Source organism: Sorex araneus, chromosome 11, assembly GCF_027595985.1.
Source record: "Sorex araneus isolate mSorAra2 chromosome 11, mSorAra2.pri, whole genome shotgun sequence".
Classification (NCBI taxonomy): domain Eukaryota; kingdom Metazoa; phylum Chordata; class Mammalia; order Eulipotyphla; family Soricidae; genus Sorex; species Sorex araneus.
Window position 1 is genome coordinate 37,639,445 of NC_073312.1, and position 10,961 is coordinate 37,650,405.

The 10,961-nt window shown below is 39.4% G+C and overlaps 1 protein-coding gene across 1 annotated transcript; it reads right to left on the reverse strand.

The window, feature by feature from the left end:
• Nucleotides 1-656: 656 nt before the first annotated feature.
• On the reverse strand, nt 657-1,598 carry LOC101547410 (olfactory receptor 6C75-like). The gene has a single exon (XM_012932526.2). The coding sequence runs from the start codon at nt 1,593-1,595 to the stop codon at nt 657-659; it is 939 nt and encodes a 312-aa protein (XP_012787980.1). The 5' UTR covers nt 1,596-1,598.
• Nucleotides 1,599-10,961: the final 9,363 nt, after the last annotated feature.

Here is a 10,961-nt window from a genome sequence, read left to right on the forward strand (position 1 = left end):
ATTAAAGAGATAGAGAAAGGAAGGAAGGAAGGAAGGAAGGAAGGAAGGAAGGAAGGAAGGAAGGAAGGAAGGAAGGAAGGAAGGAAGGAAGGAAAGAAAGAAAGAAAGAAAGAAAGGAAGGAAGGAAGGAAGGAAGGAAGGAAGGAAGGAAGGAAGGAAGGAAGGAAGGAAGGAAGAAAGAAAGAAAGAAAGAAAGAAAGAAAGAAAGAAAGAAAGAAAGAAAGAAAGAAAGAAAGAAAGAAAGAAAGAAAGAAAGAAAGAAAGAAAAAGAGAATAAAATTGCTGCAACAGAGGCAGGGAGAAAGGAAACGGGGGGCATTGGTGGTGGGAAATGTACACTGGGAAAGGGATGGGTGTTGGAACACTATGTAACTGAAACCCACTCATGAACAACCTTGTAACTGGATATTTCACTGAGATTCAATAAAAATTTTTTAATTTGCAATTAAAATAAACTGAAAAAGTAGAATGTTTAGGCAAGAAAATTACACATATCATGTTAAAATGGGACATTGAAAAAGTCAGAGACTTTCTGCCATGGTGATCAAGACAGGTCTCCAAGAGACTCTCCACTAGGAATTTCATGGAGGACTTCATTAGTGGATTGAAGGCCAGTAGTTCTCTGAAGCAATGCACAGCAAGGCCACGTAATATTTTTATTTTGACATTTTCATTCTGCCCATTTTCTCCCTCAGAGCTTGGTGGACCTGTTTGTTCCGCAGAGTGTAGATGATAGGGTTCAGCAGTGGAGTCACCACTGTGTTCACAAGGGCAGCCTCCCTGTTGGATTCCAGCCTGTTTGTTTGCTTTGGTTTCACATAGATAAAGATACAACTGCCATACATCAGAGAGAGGACAATGAGGTGAGATGAACAGGTGGAGAAAGCTTTCTGTCTCTCCTTGGCTGATGGGAGACGAATGATTGTCACTACTATGTTGCTGTATGCGATGATGGTTATGGTGAGGGATGTCAAAAGGACACACAAGGCAAGAACAAATGAAATTATTTCAACAGATCTTGTGTTGGAGCACGAGAGATGGATCAGGGGGCCAATGTCACAGAAGAAATGAGGGATGAGAGAGGGACCACAGAAGGATAACTGAGACACCTTCACCACCAGGCCAGTGACAAAAATAAAACCTAAGATAAAGCAGGAAATGATCAGGAGGGCACAATTTTTCAAGTTCATGATAGTTGGGTAATGCAGAGGCCTGCAAATGGCCATGTACCGGTCCAGAGACATCACTGCCATGAGGATGAAACCTGATGCTCCCAGAAAAACAATGACAAAGGCTTGTATGAAACAGGCAACAAAGGAAATTGTTTGTCTTCCCAAAAGAAAGATGACCAGCAATTTCGGAATTACAGTACTTGTGAAGCAGCATTCAAAGAAGGAGAAAATGCTGAGGAAAAAGTACATTGGTGTCTGGAGTCTGGAGTCAGCGCAAGTGATGGTGACAATGACCGCATTGCCTGCCATGGATGCCAGGTATGCCAGCAGATGCACCAGGAAGAGAACCTTTCCCAGGTGCTGGACAGCAGGAAACCCCTCCAAAGTGAATTCTTGGACAGTCGTCTCATTTCCCATTTCCATGGATATCTCTGTCTTCAGTAGATAGCCTGCTGTCCTGAACCTACACAAGGAGATGACAGGAAGCACAGAGATTTTAGGGGAACACAATGTCAGGTTAACTGATTACCCGTTCAGGTGGTGAGACAGAGAGCAAAATGATCCAAGCAAGTTGATTATTGAATCCGATGGATCTGGGTCCAAAATGAGTTCATTACTGAGTTCTATCCATGAGAGATGACTCATCAAAATTAGTATAGAAACTTAATTTACCTTTGTGAACTTTGTCTTCACTGGGTAAAATAAAAGGGAAAGTATCGCTATGTTTTTTTCTGACAATTAAGCTAAATCATGTTACACACGTGGCATGAACATAATTTTTATATTTTCCTCAGTGTAAAACTATAAGATAATCATTAGTAGTGTGATCTACATAAAGCATAATTGATTTTTGTATATTATAAAATAATATTGTTTTATATTAAACTTAGTTTCAAAATAAACTAACTACTTAGCAATATTGGTAATACTGCCTTTTAATATTACCTTTAAAAATGCAAAAAATCATTTTTCAAATCATCACCATTTGTTGAGGACTTTTATGATGTTGGATACTCTGCTGACCACTGAAACTCAGCATTATTTTTGTTATCCATAAAAATATTTTTGCTTCCACCTGATCCTTAAGCATGAAGAAATATTAACGTGGTTTATAGATTTTCAGAAAAACAATGTCATATAGTTGGGACTAAGTAGATTAAGTATATCTACCCAAATCCCCAAGTCCTAGTGTTTTCAAATGCTATAACAAAATATTTTAAACCGTATTTGATGACATCTAGTCAATGAACTTACCAAGAATTCTCCTATAAATTTTAGGGAGAGCTGAACTTTAGGCTTTCCACCCTTCAGTTGGGCTAAAGCTATCGCACAGTGGTAGGGAGTTTGCATTGCATGCAGCCAACCCAGTTTTTATTCCTGTATCCCTCTCGGAGTATCCCGATGGCACAGCAGAGCAAGGCAAGCTACATGTGGTGTATTCAATGCCAAAAACAGTAACAAGTCTCACAATGGAGACATTACTGGTGCCCACTTGAGGAAATCGATGATCAATGAGACGACAGTGTTACAAACTTCAGTTAAACACAATTTATGTACTTTGTCCTAAGAAATGATCTGGTCCTGATTGATGATATTCTTTATTACAAATTCTCCCAAACCATGTATAATTTGACTGAACTTGTAATTGCATGATTTACTTTAAAACCTCTAGGCTCCATGCTCATATGGAGAGAGACTGAGTGTGGCAGTAGTTTAGGTGATTTAGCACACTCAGCAAGAACATTCTGGGAACTTGGCACCTGCATGTTCCCTATTACCCAAAAAATCAGTGACATTTCTCCTATACTTTTCTCCTCAGTAAGCCACCTTTTTAAAAAAAAATGTTTTAGGGCATTGCTGTTCATGACTGGATTTTAGTCATAAAATGTTCAAACACCCACCAGTGTAATTAGGCATTATGGTTTGCAATAGAGAGGCTGAAAGAGTAAAACACTTCTTTGAAAATAGTTTTTGGTTCTAAATTGTCAATACTAAGTGAATGTACAATGGTGTTTGGCTCTAGCATCCCAAATTACACATGAAAATAGAAGAATATGTTTCTACCACTATCCTACCAAGAGCCATGTCTCACGAGTGCCATTAATGCAAGTAATCTGGTCATTTCTGAAATGAACAGTCCATGGGGCAGTCTGAAAACCCCTGTTCCAATTGTCAATACTATGTTCTCCAAATGATCATGGTCCCTGATTCAGAATATCTCCACGTAGTGAGTGGGTGGGCCTGCAAGGATTACCCTTCCTGCAAAATTCTCTTCTACAAATTAATCACTAACAAAGCTTTGAAGAAAAAGGGAAATAAACTCATTTGTCACAGCTTGCTCCACAAAAGGGAATATATGCATTTCTAGTTCTGACTTCTTGACTGACAAAACAGTGTTTATAGCTCATAGAATGTTACATATCAGAGCACTTCTTGGAAGTCTTGCTCGCCACACAACCCAGAAAGGGAAAAAGAAAATGAACCACAATTTCATTGCCCCCAATTCTGGATGAAAATGTAATTCTGAGTTACTCAGATTTCTAATAAAAGGTCTGACCCTCCCTCCTTCAGTGGGTAATGCCCACTGTAGTATGCAGCATTACCCTCTACCTCTCTGGCCTCAGGAGATGTGCAGACAATTTTCTTCTGCCAAGTGTCCCATTCTTTTGGGTACATCAGCTCCAAAATATCTCCCACTGCATTATATGTATTTGCAAAGATCAGCTACTGATTTCCGGCGTGGTGTGAGCCACAAAGCATCACGAGAGTCGTCCTGGTAGCCAAAGCAATGTTGGGCATCAGCATGTGCCACTGCCCCCCACTCTTGACCCTCTCACCTTTCCATGTGGAGTAATACCCTTCTGCCACACTGCATCAACATCAAGAAGCTCTTTTAGGTCTGATGACTTTATGAAGTTTTCCCATAGGACTGTGTTCATCACCAAGCTCATTATACTCATGCAGTGAACAGAAGTACAGGACTCTCAAAACACATTAGATGCTGAAAAAACAGGGACATAAAGTAAAGTTGGGCTTGTTCTCCTGGGGTGGCGGAAAGCTAATTAATCATCACTTTGAGCAAGAGATACTGGTACATACGTTACATTTATCTTCCATTGTTTGTGATGACACTGGCTCCCAGATGTCCACACAGGGATTTTTGCCAAGAATTTCAAAGAAAATACGTGACTTAATTTCCCAAGGGTTTCTAAAATCCCAGTTTGGATGTTGCTACAGATTCTAGATAAAAGTTCAGGCTAAAATTTTTTATGCATGATGTGTATACTGAGGCAAGATCCAGAGGTTGAAAGATGGTATTTTATTAACAGAATTATGGGAATATCCCTGATTTACATTAGGCTATGGGAAAGATAATAGTTTCTGAGTAAGGAGCTTGGAGCAATCATCCTTCTCCTTCAATCATTCTTCATACCTTCTCCTAATGCTGATTTCACTGGAGAGCTATTCCTGAAGAAAATTTATGTGCTACTCTATCTCCCCACAAAAGGGGGACAGACTTTCATCCTCTGCGAGGAAGAAAAGAGAATGCAAAGTGATTCATTTGCCACCTCTACCCTGGTGAGCACTCCTTCTGATTTATATTTTTTCGGGCCTCTTAAGCTATGCTTCAGGGCTCAGGGACTACTGGAGTGACTGATATAAGTCATTCCTTTGGTGCTCTGGCCCAGCAGTGCTGGGTCTACCAGAATGACTCTTGTGGTGCTTGGAGAGCAGGCAGTGCTGGAGATCAGAAGCAGATCTTTGCAAATGCACAGCCTGTGTCCCTGGCCTTAACCCTTGACCTCTCCTTAAGAAGAATTTGGGAAACAAGCTGGGTATATGTCTCTGCTATACAGCACTTACCTTGCACATATGGGGTTGTGAGTTCAGAAATCCCACCAAGAAGAATCTGAAAAATGCTTTCTCAGAATATTTCCAGATACAGTGGAAGGAAAATACTACCATGTGTAGCAACTACTGGTCCTGCAACCTGCTTTTCCTCCTGGGAGGCTCTGTCAAAACCTGGGCTTCATGATTATATTCTCACTGTATAAAGGGAAAATAAGAATAACTGAGATGAATAAGTAGAGTCTATACAAATCAATGTCCATATTATGATTGTGGAACAAAGGAAGAAGAGTGGACTCAAACCTGGTATAATGGAAAAGATTAACAAGTGGACACTTGACCAGAAATGGGGTGAATTAATTATACCATGCATCTACCATAGGGCAGTGTTATAATATAAATTGTCCAAATGTTTTTCTTCTTTTTCCTTTACTCCTCGCTTTCTTTGTCATTCTATAATCTCCAAAATTTATGATACTTTGACATTTAATTTTTGTCATAATTTTTTATTAATCCTTATTCTTTGAGAATTTAGTCAGAGTAACAAAGGAGAGTATTCATAAGAGACATTTATCATTATTTAATGTTGCAGGGATAAAGTAATTATCAATGTTTGACTTTTTTTGAATAATAGTACTGTTTTTTCACCTTGTCCCTGAAATTATCAGGTTATACCAATACTCAGGTTTGTATCATAAAATATATTGTGGTGTAAAATGGTCTGCTCGAAATTTCTCTTGACTTAGTTACTAAAAACTATTTAATACCAGAAATCCAAAACTGCGCAGCCGCTGTTGCAGCCGCGCAACGCATATGCTCTTCATTCTCAGCAATGGAAAACAAATGATCAAATGTTGCCTTTTTGGCAGGTCTGATTTGGGGAGTAAAATTCCAAATAATGATAGTGAGTTTTCTGTTGAAATATTGAATGTAATCAAAGTAAAGAGAAAGTAAAGTGAAAATAATCAGCCACAGGGGCAGGGGATGGGGGTGGGATGGAAGGTATCCTGGGGTTCATGGTGCTGGAACTTGTGCATTGGTGAAGGGATAGGTGTCTGATCATTGTATGACTGAGACTTATCCTGAAAGCCTTATAGCTTTTCACATGGTGATTTAATAAAAAATTAAAAATCATAATAATGAAAAATAAAAATTAAAAAAATGATCTTCTCATAGAATGTTTTTAAGTTTCAGTATTATAACCTTAAGTCTTAAAGGATAACTATAGTCTAAGGAAACGCAAATCCCACTTAGCATATTAAAAGAGAAGGTTATAGGGTGATAATTTGAACAGGAAATCGAGAGAACTGTAAGCAGGCTGAACTCTAGATGAGAGAGAAGTTTCTCTAATCAAAACTTTGAGGTATTAAAAGTGCCTCATGACCTTTCCGTAAAAGCATGCCAAAGTTCATCAATAAAAATCTAAGTCTCTACACTATAAAATAATTGTTCCATTGTTTGATTATTTAACCCCTTTTCTCCTTCTTCTCTGGTAACCATTGGTTGGTCTTTACTTTCTTTTGGTTTATGAATGGAAAAATTAAACCTTTTTTCCCTAAATGAATATCCACTACAGAATGACTAAGTTCAATTGAATAGGTGAATATCTGTGAATCTTCGAAGTGAAATTATTTTACTTAACAAAGCTAACCATCTTCTTTTCCATTTGTCTTCCACCAATCAATCGATTGCTTGAGTGTCTTATTGATGTCCTTTGTTAAGATATTCTTACTCTTTGAACTATCATGTTCCTTCTCTAACTACTTTACTCTTTGTTTAACCATGTAGCCATTTAAGTCTTTGTTTGTTAACCATTCAAACACTTGTCTCTTTGTTTAACTACTTGCATTTTAGTTCTTCTTTGACTACCTTATTTTTGGTTTCTATGTTAATCGATGGATTGTTAAGTTAACTGATTTTTGGCTTCTGTATATTTGTTAGTTTACTGCAATTCCAAGATGTGGCTAGACTCTGCAAAAAAACTGTTGCATTTTAAACCCTTCTCTGATGGGTATGGGGTAAACTGTATCACTGTATCACTGTCATTCTGTTGCTCATTGATTTGCTTTAGCGGGCACCAGTAACATCTCCATTGTGAGACTTGTTACTGTTCTTGGCATACTGAATACGCCACAGGGAGCTTGCCAGGCTCTGCTGTGTGGGTGAGATACTCTCAGTAGCTTGCTGGGCTTTCCGAGAGGGATAGAGGAATCAAACACCAGTCGGCGACATGCAGGGCAATCACCCTACCCGCTGTGCTAACAATTTTTTAATTTTTAAAAAAAATTTTAATGAATCACCATGAGGTACTGTTACACACTTACAAACTTTTGTGCTTACGTTTCAGTCATACAATGATCAAACACCCATCCCTCCACCAGTGCCCATACCCCACCACCAAAGTTCCCAGTATCCCTCCCAACACTCCCACGCTATTCCTTCCCCCACCCCTGATTAAACAATTTTTATAGTCTGTCAGCTGTCTTTGTATCTTGGTCACTGTTTCTTTTGAGGTGGAGATGCTTCTTAATTTAATGTTGTCCCTTTAATCTCTGCTTCTACTTACTTGATCAGCAGTATTTCATCTTTGAAGATGCAAAAGCTTTAATGTCATGGAGGGTTCTTTCACAATTTGTTCTATGTACCTTAAGATTCAGGTCTGATATTGAGGTATTTCATCCATTTTGATCTGACTTTTGTGCCTGGCATTAGAAAGAGGTCTTAATTTCTTCTTATCCTCCTTATCCTTATGTTTCTCCTCTTTCTCTTCCTCCTCTTCCTCCTCTTCCTCCTCCTCCTTCTCCTCCTTCTCCTCCTCCTTCTCCATTTTCTTCTTCTTCTTCTATATCTTTTGCAAGTAACTGTCCAGTTTTCCCAGTACCACTTCTTGAAAAGGCTTTCCTTTCTCCATTTCATATTTTTTGCTTCTGTATCAAAGATTAAGCAACATTTTGAGGGTCGGTGTCAGAACATTCAACTCTGTTTGATTAACATCTGGGTCTCTATTAATTTAATACCATGCTGTTTTAATTGCTACAAGTTTGTATTACAGTTTATAGTTGGGAAGATGATGCCTCCCATCTTCTTTTTCTCAAGGATTACTTTAGTTATTCATTGGGGTTCATTGTTGCATAAGAATTTTAGGAGTGTTTCAATGGAATACTATGCAGCTGTCAGGAGAGATGAAGTCATGAAATTTGCTTATAAATGAATAGACATGGAGAGTATCATGTAAGTGAAATGAGTCAGAAAGAGAGGGACAGATATAGAAGGACTGCACTCATCTGTGGAGTATAGAATAACATTACATGAGGCTGACACCCAAGGACAGTAGATACAAGGGCCACAGGGATTGCCCCAGAGCTGGAAGACTGCTTCATGAGCGGAGGGGAGAAAGCAGATGGAATAGAGAAGGGATTACTAAGAAAATGATGGCTGGAGGAACCAGTTGGGATGGGAGATGTATGCCAAAAGTAGATAATGGACCAAACACGATGACCTTTCATTCTGTGTTGCAAAACATAATGACCAAAAGTAGAGAGTATGGCGAATATTGTCTGCAATGGAGGCAGGGGAAGGGTGGGAAAGGGGGGGGATACCCGGGATATTGGTGGTGGGGAATGTGAACTGGTGGAGGTATGGGTGCTTGATCATTGTGAGATTGTAACCCAAACATGAAAGCTTGTAACTATCTCACGGTGATTCAAAAAAAAATTAAAAATAAATTAATTAATTAAAAAAAATTTAGTGTTTTATCTATCTCTTTGAAAAATGTCATGGATATCCTTTTGGGACTGCATTTAATTGGTGTAATGCATTTGTGAGCATTGGAATTTTGACAATGTTTATCCTCCTGATCCATTAGCTGGGGGTGTGTTTCAACTTTCTTCTGTCCTCTTTTATTTTTTTAAGTGGTGTTTTGTAGTATTTTTTTGTATATATCATTCACCTCTTTAGTTAAACTGATTCCAAGGTACTTGGTTTTCTGAGGCATGATTGTTTGATTGAATGAGATTGTTTTTCTGATATCCATCTCTTCTTTTTCATTATTTATATATTGGAAAGTCATGAACTTTGGGGTATTGATTTTGTAACCTGCCACTCTACTATATAAATCTATTGTTTTTAAGAGCGCTTTTTTTCGTAGATTCTTGGGGACTTTCTAAAATTAGCCTCATATCATCTTCAAATAGTGAAAGCTTGACATCTTGTTTTCTATCTGTATGCCCATGATATCTTTTTCTTGTCTAATGGCCATGGCAAGTGCTTCTGGTACTATACTAAGTAAGGCACTGGCAGAACTTTTCAAGAAAAAAACAGCCAACCCTTTTAAAAAATCACGATCACGGTCACGAAATCCCATTGATTGTTGAATGGCTCTAGTGATCCGGTCTCAGTAACCTCTACATTCATCCTATCCCTGAGATTATAGAAGCCTCTCTCTTCTCGGCCTTCCGAACGATGCTGCATTGGAGGCTCTTTCAGGGTGAGGGAAATGAGATTCATCTGGTTACTGGCTTTGGCATATAGATACACAATGGGAAGCTTGTGAGATTGTCCCATGTGGGCAGGAAGCTCTCAGTAGCTTGCGATTTTAACCCAGAGGGAAAAGGTGGTTATAAGATATCGCGTGCCCACTTCTGGGAGCTTGCTTTTAAGTCTTGGATGTTGGTCGTTGATGGGATTACACACACCTGGGTTTCTCTGTCAGACCTTCATGTGTGAGGCTGTCTGAATGTGTGGAGAGCAGCCTTGAGCATGGCTGTGGCTGGGTTCCAGTGGTCTACAGCTGCCTGGAGCTCTGCTCGGGGAGGGAAGGGAAGCTGGAGCCCATCCCCTTCGAGGGGCTCCGCAGAAGACAGCAAGGCAAGCAGGCAAGAGGCTCTCTTTAAAAAATGAGGAGAAGAAAGGAACAGAAACTTCCTCAAAGAAGAAATACAAGTGGCCAAAAGACACATTAAAAAATGGTCTGAAATGCTAATCATCAGGGAATTGCAAATCAAAACAACAAAATATCATCTCATAACACAGAGAATGGCATACACTAAAGAGAACAAGAGCAATTAGTGCTGGTGATGATGTAGGCAAGCATTTATATAGAAAAGGGGCCCCCATGGCTATGGAATTCCTAGGGAGTAGTAAAACCACCTGGTCATAGGACACACCTTGTAAGCACAGGAACTAAGGACTGATAAGACGTCTACCTGGTGCTAAAAGACCCAAAGAAGAATGGAAACCCCTCTGAGCATGAAGAAAGGAATTTCAAAGGCCATCTACCACTACTAACAAACCCCCTTTGCAATCATCCTAACAATGGACTGTTACTAAAGAACCCCATGTGGGCACCTTGCAAAAAAACCTATAAAAGCCACCTTGAACAAAGGGAGTGCACATATATGCTGCCTGAGCACATGTGCTACTTCAGCCTATATGGCAAGTATATGTGGTGCCCAAACACATGTGTCACCTCTTGAGATGTGTACTGAGACTCTCTTCATCATTGGAGAAGCCCGTGTTTTCTTTTGACCATGTTACTCACTCTTCCTTTGCTCTCCCTCCTTCCCCTTCCAAAAACCCTGCAAATAAAATCTGGTTTTACTTCAATGTTCTCTACTCCTGAAATTCCTTTCTGTGAGAAAAAACAAAGACCTGAGACTCTGGGTAAGGTCTAGGACTGAATTTTCTTTACTGCAAAGAACAATTCTTCACTCCAGCCTGAGTCTGTGGCTTTCTGAGAAATTTGGCAGTGGAGATCAACTATCTTGCTGAGAAGCCATCAGTTGTGGCTTGATAGCCATCTCGTGGGACTGGCAGGACGCAAGGTCCTTGTTGTGCAGGAACTTATCACAGAATTATCATTCCATAGCAGAGACATCATCTGCACTTCTATGTTCATTGCAACACTATTCCCAACAACCAGAATCTGGAAACAACTTGAGT

Excerpts from the sequence above, each read along its gene's own strand:
- LOC101547410 (XM_012932526.2), bottom strand. The coding sequence starts at position 1,595 with ATGGAAATGGGAAATGAGACGACTGTCCAAGAATTCACTTTGGAGGGG.